Source organism: Choristoneura fumiferana, chromosome 20 (assembly GCF_025370935.1).
Source record: "Choristoneura fumiferana chromosome 20, NRCan_CFum_1, whole genome shotgun sequence".
NCBI classification, from domain to species: domain Eukaryota; kingdom Metazoa; phylum Arthropoda; class Insecta; order Lepidoptera; family Tortricidae; genus Choristoneura; species Choristoneura fumiferana.
In genome coordinates, this window is record NC_133491.1 from 7,526,402 (window position 1) to 7,539,673 (window position 13,272).

General features: G+C 38.1%; 1 protein-coding gene across 1 annotated transcript in view; it reads left to right on the plus strand.

The window, feature by feature from the left end:
* The window catches only part of LOC141438929 (semaphorin 5c-like), a 68,851-nt gene that overhangs the window by 40,266 nt on the left and 15,313 nt on the right, over window positions 1-13,272 (plus strand). Inside the window, 3 exon segments of the mRNA XM_074103005.1 lie at window positions 6,831-6,953; window positions 7,571-7,673; window positions 11,823-12,030. Coding sequence (XP_073959106.1) covers window positions 6,851-6,953; window positions 7,571-7,673; window positions 11,823-12,030 — 414 coding nt within the window. The 5' untranslated portion in view covers window positions 6,831-6,850.

The window sequence follows — 13,272 nt, forward strand, 5'->3', positions numbered from 1 at the left end:
CAGTCTTTACATTTTTGTAGTTAATTTTGTTTTTATGACCAGCATCTTTGCCTAATTATAAACCAATTATGTGTTATTATATTATTTTCATTCCATTTGTCTTATTTTCGTTACTCAACAAAATTACTAACAGAAATTAGGTGTACGTACCCATGGCAATTTGTCAAATGACTGTTCTGCACATGCCCTGTAATTTGTTTATCTTTAGTTAATTACTTAAACCATAGTGTAGATAATAGTACTGTACAATTGACAAACTATTGGGTAAACGCAACTAACGTAAAATTTATGTGACAAGGTCTTTATCTACATGCATCCATAACAACAGCTGCATAATGTAAAAAACCATAATGAGTCTAAAAAAACTCATAAATCTCTTAAGTCACATGTAAATTCCATGCTCCATTTTGTATGTAAATGACAGCTATCTTTGTTTGTAAATACAAGACCGAGTACTGAGCAAAATGGGCCATATATACTACAATTTACCTGAATAAATGAATACACAAGCTGACAAAGGAGTCTTTGGATGACTTCATTCAAAAAATACCATTTGATTATATGTTATGAACATCAATTGTCTGGTACGAACGAAAATGCAAATTATTCTCACAATGAATTTCAAATCATAACCATGGCCATGTTGCAATTTAGATGAGGCCAAACTCATTTATTTCTCTGTACACATTGCCTGATGCTTATTATCATAGGTTTTAGTGTAGTGATTGTGATCACTGATAAACAAGTTACGATTAAAATAGTAATGTATGTATAGTAGTAGTAATAGTATTAGTAATAGTAGTCACTATGAAATTAATTTCATTGGTACTTTATCATCGTTATCTTGGCCTGTATAAGTCCCAATGCAGGGAACAGGCCTCCTCTCAGAATGAAAGGACTTAGGCTGTAGTTCCTATGCAAGCCCAGTGCAGATTGAAAATTTCACACACACCATTGAATTTCTTCATAAATGTGTGCAAGTTTCCTCACGATTATTTCCTTCACTGTGAAGCTTATGGTAAATTTCAAATGTCATTTTGCTCAAAAATTCAGGGTAATGCAGAGGTGCGAGCCCAGGCACAAACCCATAACCCTTTGCTTGAGAGGCAATAAGCCAAACTGGTCAGTACAGCTCAATTGACAGTTTTGTTGTTGCTTGTTATAAATGCTAAATTCATTAAACATATTTAAAAAATAAAAAAAATTTAATTTTAGCAGTCACCAGCATGATAAAAAAATTTCAAAAAACACCATATAAATATTTCAATCAAAAACGAAAACTTGTCATTTATTTGGTCTATTAAGTTGAATTAAGTGATTTATGTAATTTGCCACAAGGGAATGAATTATTAGATTATAAATAAAAATAAATTATTGCCAAGAAACAAGTTAATTACACTTAAAACTACATTTAAAAAAATTGTGTGTGTGTGTGCGTGTGTGCGTGCGTGCGTGCGTGTGCGTGCGTGCGTGCGTGCGTGCGTGCGTGTGTGTGTGTGTGTGTGTGTGTGTGTGTGCGTGCGTGCGTGCGTGCGTGCGTGCGTGCGTGCGTGCGTGCGTGCGTGCGTGCGTGCGTGCGTGCGTGCGTGCGTGCGTGCGTGCGTGCGTGCGTGCGTGCGTGCGTGCGTGCGTGCGTGCGTGCGTGCGTGCGTGCGTGCGTGCGTGCGTGCGTGCGTGCGTGCGTGCGTGCGTGCGTGCGTGCGTGCGTGCGTGCGTGCGTGCGTGCGTGCGTGCGTGCGTGCGTGCGTGCGTGCGTGCGTGCGTGCGTGCGTGCGTGCGTGCGTGCGTGCGTGCGTGCGTGCGTGCGTGCGTGCGTGCGTGCGTGCGTGCGTGCGTGCGTGCGTGCGTGCGTGCGTGCGTGCGTGCGTGCGTGCGTGCGTGCGTGCGTGCGTGCGTGCGTGCGTGCGTGCGTGCGTGCGTGCGTGCGTGCGTGCGTGCGTGCGTGCGTGCGTGCGTGCGTGCGTGCGTGCGTGCGTGCGTGTGTGTGTGTGTGTGTATCGTGGGTATCTGATCTGTCCACTTTAACAGATTGTACGGTTATTGCACCTAAATTAAGTTACCTCTTAATTTTTGTTTCAGACTTACTAAAGTATAGTATTTAGATATTGGTAGGTACAGTAAAGTATAGTACCTTCCTGTTGACCCTGCATTATTTATAAAATTGTAACTTCTTAAGTTCCTGACATTGACTTCTTCATGGTCAATAGGGTGTTTTAAATTAAAATTAATTCATTGGATCACTGTTTTTAATTAATGCCTGTTATTTATTTATTCACATTACTTAAATAATTAAGTACCTATGTACATCAGTTCACACAAACAAAATAATAGATTGACACCAACAATGACTTTAATTTAGGGTAGGTAGGAACAAAAGAAGTTATCACGTGACAGAAGAAATCAGTTCAAAATAAGGGGTATTGTGGTATGGTTAATGTGCGTCCTGGAATATGTGCCTCGAGTTTTATGACTTAATAATGCACACCCTGATAATTCATGTAATAATAATAATAATATAGCTTTATTTATTCCATATTTAAAATCATTTTATCACATTTAATTAATTTAGTTTATTGTATTTAATTATATTACTTACATTACAATTTGAAATAATTATTTAAAACATATCATGCAAAACAAATAACAGTAATAAATTAATAAATTTCTAAATTTAATAAATTGATATGTATATATTAAGTATTAATATGGACCCCCTCCGGGTTAAAAGCCTCCTTCAGATAATTCATGTACTACCTACTTAATAACGAAATAAGTGCACGAATTATCAGAACATGCATTATTAAGTTGTAGTACGTTCCGAGGAATTAGTGATTAGTACTCTGACGTCTATTAACTTACTCCTAACAGAATATCACACAGCGTCTGCGACAGGTATAGGACACACGAGTTATTCTACCTAGGTTCATTTAATTGTTGCCAGGCCCTACACTACGAAGTGCAAAATTCGAACCTCGTATCTTGCCGTCCGTCCCATTGACGCTCATATTAATTAATGCGAGAGTGGGAGGGATGGTACGATACGAACTTCGATTTTCCTTCTGAACCTTAAGCTTGAAGCTCACAGAACCACACAGAACCTCGCGTGTTCGCGATCCTAACCAGTTCTCCTGATATATGGGTCCGCGCTCGCTATTCCGAGAAACAGTGGCTCTTGTTCGCCTGTGAGCCCCATTGTTCCCGCCTTGTTTACCACTATGTGTTCCGTGTGTGCGAAGTGTGAACACGCTTGGCGGCACGTACACCCTTTATCTACCTGCAATTATGTACAATCGCGGGAAAAAGCACATGAGAAAACATCAACAAAAAAATTTTTTTTTCGAGTTACCTCATTTAGTTTGTGGTTGATCCAAATGGGAACGTATCAAAATAAATAGTTTAAAAAAATAATAGACGAAATACAAAATGGTCATTTGATGTAACATAATTTTCGGGTAAACTATTTGATAATACATTATACAACCTTTAATAACCGTGTAATCTACAGATTGATTTATTTACATAATATAGGTAGTTGGCTTTAAGTTTATTTTATAACAATTCTATAAAGACGTAAATTTGTGAGAAAATTGCATTACTTACACCTATATCAAATGACCTTTATGTATTTCGTCCATTATTATTTTTAAACTATATGTATTTGATACGTACCTACCTACCCGATCTATACATACATATGTATGATATGTCGTCATCGAAAATCTCATTATCTTTCATCATACTCGCGATTCATGATCAGCCGGAAAAAAATCACAGTTTCTATAGGAGTGGGTATAGGGCTCCTTAAAAGGCTCGAGCTTTCTTTTCCCAACGACGAGCACTTCGGATCATATCCATGTCACCTGGAACTTAAACATAAAGCAACAATTTAATCTGAAATTTCTTTTTAAATATCATATTAAATGATATTGTAACTGATAGCTCGACATGTTTTATGTACTCGAAGCTAAACTCGATAAAGATGAAGTAAAATCTTGATAATCGTCTTTATAATTCGTCGCTGCTTATTTTGTTTGAAGCGCAAATGTTGCCCAGCTAATATAATTTTAGTATAGGTACCTAAGCTGTTATTTAGCACTAAAACGAAACGAGTATAATTTTGCATAGGGTTTGTGATAAGATGCACCTAGTTTTGTTGTGCCCAGAACATCCGGAGGAAAATTATCTTCTACAAAGCTATCTTACTTTAGTTGTATAAGTAGGTACAATTCGCATACGAATATACAGATAAAGCAACATTATTGCCATAAAAATGTGAAAATGCAAAGCTAGTCCTGTTTACTATCAGCATAGCTTTATTGTATTAAAAAGTCTAAGCACCGCATTCGCCGTTCATGCGTGGGTTATAGGAATATGGATTTGAACTACACTGAACCAACTGATGTGCGCCCTAAATGACGAATGACCTGATATCGATTTAAAATTGTATAAATTGATTATCGAGATCTATTTGGTTATCGATTCTGTGCATGTACATACACTTCATTAATACATACACGGGATGAAACTCAACTCAATAATTGGTAGGCGGTAGAATTTGTATTTATGTACGTATCCGACTTTAGAAACCTTGATCGTTGCAAGAAATGGCGTAGACACTGGTCGTTGATTGGCCGTTTTCATCTTCTGCTGATAGTCGTATATCTATAGGACATGGCACATAACTCACTATTTTCTAGTGGTTGAGATGTTCCATCTCTCTTTTACCAGTCTTGAAAATGACGCTTCGTTTATTTTAGATATAAAAATCGCAAAATATATGTTCCCATAGCAAATTTAAAAACTGCATAAAAATAGCTGGTTTCCGTCCGGCTTTTCATCGTCCATTTCGGATCTAAGATGCAACAGGTCTAGATTTTTCGAAATTTATTACTGTCATGGGAATTTTCCTGACTGATAGAGGCTTTTGTCTGAGACCGTTTCAGGGGTTAATTTTTTTTTATTTGACTGGATGGCAAACGAGCAAGTGGGTCTCCTGGTGGTAAGAGTCCACCACCGCCCATAAACATCTGTAGCACCAGGGATATTGCAGATGCGTTGCCAACCTAGAGGCCTAAGATGGAATAGGTACCTCAAGTGCCAGTAATTTCACCGGCTGTAAAAAAAGCGTAGCTCATGATTAAACAATCACTAGCCACAACTGTCCCAATGTTGCATAACTCTTAATGCACGTTCTCCATTACTATACATTCGAGTGATACGGAATGAGTGCCCATATCTTATCGGTTAAGGAGTTTTACTACTATAGTGAGTAAACACTTTTCGTATCAATTGAGGTCGATCAGTAATGCTTTAAAATTATTTGTTTATTTAAGATCGAGCCTGTTTACCTTTTAATGTGTCGTTACCCATTACCAATTAGGTGTAAGTAAAGTAAGTATCTACATTTGTATTCCAGCCCGACACCAATTAACTCTCGTCGTTTTGTCTGAATAATAATGAGTTTTAAAAGTTTCACAGGCTAAATACATGCCGTGCGTAGGTTATCAATATCGAATTGCATGATAAAGTAATTAAATAAAACATGTAAAATACATTATACCAGCGAGAGTAGTTAGGCGTAGTTGATTATCAACCTACTTTCAACTTAAGCGGAGGCTATGTCTACACTAGATGATACTTTATCAGTCTAATGACTATCGATGACCAGATGTAGGTGATTACCCACTTACTAACTACGTAATCACTGTTTAAAGTAGTCCTCTATAAATTGATATTGCTATCAATTTTTATATTTGCTCTAAAGGCCGTTCCACCTGCCACACCTGAACCACTTGAGCTAAATATACGGTAGCCTGCGCTATCAAAAGTAAAGAAAAATAATTCTTACAAGATATCTTGTGGATATGAAATAGAGCTCTTGAAATGTGGGTCGAATCTATTGAAGACACTTGAGGCATAAATTTAATACGGATTAAATAGTGAATTTATAAACAGGCATGTGTTATCTGGACTGGACGGCCTGTGTGTGATGTACAGTGTTACGAAAACTTTATTAGTTAGTTAAACAATGATGGATCGTCCTACGCTGACATAATTATATGTCTTACACAAACAAATGCCTCAATACGAGCAAGCATAACGGTTATATTATGTTTAGAATAACTTATATGAGAGCTAATGGACTTGTTCTCAAATAATATAAAGAAGTACCGCTCGGAGAATTTATTTTGAGCATGATAAAAGATGCAGCGGTATCGTGCACAATGTGTATTTTTAAGTCGATGACTGCATCAAGAATGAACTTAATCGATGCAATAACGTAAGCATTAATCACGACATTCACAACTCACGAAAGATAAGATAAGATCTACATATTTAATGTTTTTTTTCAGTAGTTAGCAACTCAAATTAAACTTATATTGGTAGCTTTAAACATTGTATAATGTCCGTACAATGCGCCCGCAAATGATTTATTGATTCCTCTGTTTGCCAGACGGTCAGACTGCCTTTTTTACGTAACAAAAACTATTGAAGTGGTATTAGTTACCGTTTCTAATGGGACTTAGGTACACAAGTATACTGGTACGCAAGTTAAACGGGCTTGATTTTAACGTTAAACGACATGTCGATCGTACGAGAATTCGATCGAGAGCTCCCACAGAGCACCCGTTGAATTCGGCTCTCGCAAAGGAAAGTTATCGTAATTAACTTGTCTATAATAAAAATGATCAAGACATTTGCATAAAAACTATTAGCAGATTAGAAGCGCTGTACTATTTCTGTCTAGTTTCTGTTGTCTCGTTATGGAGAAAACACGTTAAACGACAGTAATTTTTGCGTGTAACTGAATGCAATCTTTTGTACGACAGGTTAACGAGCCGACGCAGCCATGATGTTGCCGCGACTGTACAAAGTTGCTGCTTTAATACTACTAGGAACTGTCAGCAAGGGAGAGATGCCTGAAGATGATTTCAGGATAGTTAACAGACAAGGTAAAGTGTTTTTTACTGACCATAAACATGTAGGTGTACATACTATACTGTGTTTAAGTTTTGTTTAGTCCTGCAACCGTTCATACAAAGTCGGCAAACACAAAAGCTTTTTTGTTACCTATGTTCGTTTGTGGAGCCTGTAAAAAAGATAGCCACAATGTTGACTTTCGTGGTTTAGTTCGTTGACTTTGAGAGCGTGTATGCATGCACACGGCGCTGTGGGAGATAATATGCAAATGCAGCGACATCTCGAATTAATCAACTCCAAAGCGACTTGAAAATGTTTTTTTCATGACGGGAATGGCCACAGTACTCACGGGGAATATCTAAACAGGTTTAATTCGGCGTAGTTGTCCACATTGCGCTTGCATCGAGGTCATCCCAGCTCTTGCGAGTAAAGCAAGCTTTAATTGACAATCGTAAATACATTAAATATTTACCGTGAAACGTCTCTAGCGACTTATCTGCTTGATGGACGTGTCGTCGTAAAGTATACACAGCTAATAGAGTATTTGCAGTGCTCGAACGTTAATTGGTTTCGTACAGGTTCCTGGTTAAAGTATTCATTTGGAAATGTCTTGTTTACATTGTCGCGACTAAAATTAACTCCGTTGCAGATCTCCTGGCGTCCGACACCGATATGTTCGAAGATAACAGCACTAAGTCATTTTCGCAACTGCTTTTCGATGTGGCAAGGGACCAGGTGATCGTGGGCGCAAGGTGAGTGCCTTAACTATTTATGCCTTCGAGTTAACTCCGAAATGCATTTCTGCGGCCTTGCAAGCTCAATTAGCATATGCTTACGGTTTCTTACTGTCAATTAAGTAAGTACAAGCGAGGAAAAAACGCGACTTGTTTCTCTGATTACGATGTCTCCCGATCGACATCTCGTTTGACTGCTTGCAGATAAATTGATAGCTTAACTACCGTGTATAATTGCTGTCAAAACTGCAAAGTAAAGTATTGAGCGCGAGCCTGATTGTGAAGTTAAAAATAATATTTTTATATTAAGATAATATGATTTTGATGTTGATAAATGCGGCGTGCACGCCTAATAACTTGTACAAATAGTGTGAGTCATTCACCTGCTTGTCGTAGATACATTGTGCTTATCATTGCACTGGACAGGTTATAACGGAATGTCATTGCAACTCAATTGCGCGAACTAACCGCCTATATACAAAGTTTGATTTCGCTTTTGGGCCGTTTCGCATAATAATGTCGTCTGGCGCCTAGGAATTTTGTTGGGTAATTGAATGATTTAACTATCTAGAAATTCTAGAAGCCGGTGCATTTCCAGTTAGATATTATGCTTTAGTGGGTACACTGCTACAAGCTAGATAGTGCGGACGATGTGGTACGAAAGATGTTTTTATTTATGAACGAACATGTTGGTTGGTGTCTATACAAGCCAATAAGTTAAAGTACAAACCAGTAGCTGTTATGTAATTGGATATTTTTTTATCAAGTAGCCGAATGTATACCTAAAACCCGGTCAGTGTATCTGACAGCTGTTTTTTAATTACCGTGAAATAGAAACCTAATACGTGCCGGCAACTCGAGAAAAAATGTATAAAACCACTTGTCCATCCGCTGTAGTTAAATTATGTCGCGGTAAAAGGAAATGAGCAACGAGCAAAAAACTCCCAGGTCGCCTGACCACGTTGCTCAGATTTATTTAATCTCCATTCGTCGATAATGGCACTTGAGCAATTTATCTTCTAAGCAGAGTTTGTAAAACAGCTTAGAGAACATGACGGGTATGTTAATGAATGAAAAAAAGTCTTATCCCGTTTTCTGCACTCTAATATTGATCGACACTGGACATAAGTTGGTGGGCGAGAGTGGGCAATGCGAGTTGTGGGTTTTGTCATAAAGATATCCTACGATATAGGTATGGCTTAGGAAAGTTTCTTAAACGAAAAGAAAAGGTTAAAAACAAAACGTGGCAAAACAAAATTTAAGTTTTTCAAGGGAACATGTAACTGAACTGAGTAAGAATTAACACCCTAAGAAAGTATCATGATTTTTTTAAACTGATAACCATTGACATCTATCTCACTCGCCTCATGGTCACTGCACACGAGGACGAAGATGTAGCTCACACGTTTAGTAACAGCATATTCACTCTAGTTTTGAATAGCCGGAAAAACAGACGGTCGAAGGGAATTCCGTGTAAGTACACATGTATTAAAATATCCCTACCAACTGCTGCACGCAAAGCTGCTACTGCGAACTGCCTATCGTCTTACCACGTACTGGCATGCCTCATTAGTGCTCAGCCTGTTCGTAACTATTCGTAAGCCTCATAGCGGTCAAACTAACGATGCGGCTGCAACGAGTCTTGTAAATTCTACACATTTCACTCCATAAACCGCGTTATACCACCAGTTAAGGGTATTACTAGTGTTACTACCGCAGTTAAAGAATCTTGATAATAGCTTACGCACGGTAGCCTCAAACACGAAACTTTACGATGTATTTAGATCATCTCGCGTAACATTAGCTAGTGTGAATTACGGCGGCGGTCATCAAAAGGGGGAGCAAGGTTCTGTCAATACGCCGCTGCAGTTATTGTGAACGTAAGCCAGATATTAAAGCAGTTCTGTTTGAGCAAGTGGTTTTCGCCTCGCCTAGTATATACAGGAAGCGTTATCTACTCACTGGCAAAGAGAAATTTGAAAGATTCTAATGAATATTACAGGTCATTTGCCGTTGGAATTATCGTTGGTCGGCTTGAGGGGAAATGTAACATTTGCCTAACGGTACGGGAACTTAGAGATGAAAAATAAGAGTGACTATATCCTTAGCACGACATTTTTGATTCCCTAGGATCAAGTACTTCATGGACTTTAGCTGATTCTGTTGGTATATCGATGTTAAGAGCCGGGATAAAAACTTAAAAGTTAAGCGCATGAAATTAGGGCCTAAAATGAGCACTGGAAATTCTTAACTGAAAGAAATGAAGGCCCTTTTTTAGAACTCTTAATCAGAACTACTTTATCAACAACAAAAATATGCTACTCTAGTACGCGCTTGCAAAATGAATAATTCTCTCAATCGGATACTGTACAGTTTGCATAACACAAGTAATATTACACTCAACACGATATTTATGTCATTGCGGTGGCCGTAAGGTTATTCGATATAGGAAACATACGATTGTGCGTACATCGCGAATGTATTATGTTTCATACAGCGGTCTATTAAGTGAGCTGTACGCTAATTTATGGGCTATGGCTTATTTACTCGTATGCTTCCTGTTGCGAGATGGATGGATTCATTACCTGTATAGCTGACTTATTTATGGCCTTTCTATTAGTGGTGATTAAGTAATTTATAGTAGAAAATAAACTTTTCTAAAATGCCCGAATGACGGCTGTATTCTAAACTGGTACAATATTGTATGTAAACTATCTGGAATACGAAACATTGTACTTATAAATGTAATTTTAAAATAATTACTCCCTTTTAGGGTTAGATGTCTAGGTTAGCTAGCTTACTGTGTTTACAAAAACAAAAAAAATAAAAACGAAACGATGTTATTAAATTAAACAGTTTGAGTTTGGCTGAATCTATAATCCATAAAATATACATAAAACTAAAGAGTTAAAGCCTGAGAAGTTCCTATTTAGCCCTGGGTAGAATCCTGTCACAGTCAGCATTTTCCGCACTTATCAAAAAAAACTTGATAACGACAGCAGAGGCTCCCTTTGACAGAGTTCCACCGAGTGCTAAATAGGAACTTAAGAGGCTTTACCTACGAAACTCATAAGTTGACACCAAATTTAATGTCAATTGGCTTAAATTGGTTTCATTGTTTTACTACTGCTGACATATACCTATGTCTATCTTTAACCTCAATTATTTTGCATGACCTACATAGTTTATATTTATTAAAAAACTTTTCATACCTACTAGAGATGCGTGCGCTGCGACTTAGTTCAGTGTTGCATGACATGAAGTAAGCATGAAGTAGTATATATGCATGGTCAGTGTTTCTATGTGCCGAATTTCCGTCAAATCTTTTTACTTACTTGTTTACACGTGATTCAGTTTCAAAGAAAAATAAGTATTTCCATATTTTCCATATTTGTAATAATAAGATTATTTAAATTTAGATCTAGCCGTTACCCGCGACTCCGTCCCCGTAGAATTCGGCTTTTACTATCCCGCGGGAACTATGGTATTTCCGGGATAAAAACTATCCTATCCTTCCCCGGGACGCAAATTATCTGTATACCGAATTTCATCTAAATCGGTTCAGCGGTTTAGACGTGATGAAGTAACAAACAAACAAACAAACAAATAGACTTACAAACTTTCGCATTTATTATATTAGTGGGATAGTGGGATGTGCTGTGGCTCTAATAAGGCAATGTGCCTACCTAATATCGAACCGTATAAATTGTTTATGCGTATGATAAATCCGCGCACAACAATGAAATTGTTGCTTTTGTTTTATCGATAACCTAAATAAAACAATTGCTTACTAGCAACAGAATAAACGCTAATGAGAACTAATCATGAATTTTCGAATGAAATCTTTAAATTCGGACGTTTTATTTTAATAAACTTTAATATTTATAAAAACAAAACTATGAAACCTATGAAAAAAGCGATAAATTTGAGTTTGTCATTAACATTATTAGTTAGCATCCTAAAAACTAGCGTAGTTACAAAGTACACATCAATTGTAAGAATATATACCTAGTGTATTACGTGCAGTACAGATTGTCCAGTTGTAAAATATTAGAACTTACAAGCTTAGAGCGAGGCACAGAAAGTCTATGACGCCGATTTAACCCGCGCCGAAATTAAAGAATGGCGGCATGGCTATCATTAATTTATACGTTTAATTTGTTCCAGGGACACCCTCTTCCGTCTATCTTTACGAGGCCTTCGTCCACTGGAGCGTGCGGATTGGCCCGCACCAACGAACAAGTCCAAACTGTGCCAAGACAAGGGTCAAACTGAAGACGACTGTCACAATTACGTCAAGGTTCTGCTGTCACATGGGCACAAGCTGTTCGCATGTGGCACGAATGCCTTCAGTCCAGAGTGCAGCTGGAGAGAGGTGAGGACTAATCACTCAGAACTGCTTTAGCCAATATAGAAGCATTATCATTTTGCTACCAAGCAGAATGTGCCGAAATTCTGTCAAGTGCAACTAGCATTCGCGCATTAATAATGGAACACGATTAATTTCTGAACCGTTGTATCTACGACTGCCAAAGAGGCATTTAACCTACCTCACCACCCCCGTGGATCCGCCACGCCATAGATCATTCGGTTGTAAGGGACGTACCGGATACAACTAAACGACAGAAACGCATCCTGTTCCATAGTTTATGGTATTCCGGGCAGCGGGATATTGATAGTGGTATAGAGAGCTTTCGCTTGAGCTACCGGTGACAACAAGTAGCCACTACTACACACTAGTAGCCTCGTATGCGGTGAGTTACACCACATTCGCAGCTTGTGGCGCGGACGCGGACGATGAAGTAGTGATGCGACTCGAGTCGTATTTTGTGACTCGAGTCACTAGAGTAATTTTACAAAGTCACTCGAGTTTTCGAGTCACTCTAGTAAACTACTTACAGTCCTTACCACTCGAGTAAGAATGTATCACTCGAGCTGAGTTTCGATTAGTTAAGATTAAGATTTTTTAAGTACCTTTTAGTAATATTTATGTCATTAATCAAAAGCACGCCGAGTTGACTCGATAACTCGAGTGCAAATGAACCCGAGTCCATTTTGTTTTCACTCGAATTACGAGTTTAACCAATTCACTCGAGTCACTGACGGCTCCAATCGCATCACTACGTTGAAGGACCTGCAATCAAAGGTTTGGAAGTTTAGACATGCCTGCGCAGCGAAAAAGTGTAGTAACATTAGGCGCTGCGGCACGGTACTGAGAAAATAGTGCCCTCTCTTTCTGTCTTTCTGTAATTGCCAACACTACTTTCTCTGTCATGATTCCAAATGAGAGCTAACGCATCATATCATTAACTTTCTGTACTAATATAATAAAGCGGTTAACTTTATATGTTTGTGTGTAGGAACTGCTGAATTGATTTTAAAAATCTGTCATAGAATAAAGCTACACTGTCCCATATTAACATAAGCTACTTTTCCCTGCATACAATGTCGTCCGTGGGCAACTGCTATTGCTATTATAAGTATGATGTATCAAAATTATTTCTGTTTACTACCACTAACGCCATCTATGTATCCTAATAATTAGTAACTATATTCACCGTTATTCTTTTTTTAATAAAGCCAGTCTGTTGCGAATATCCCATGTGTATTGTGTACT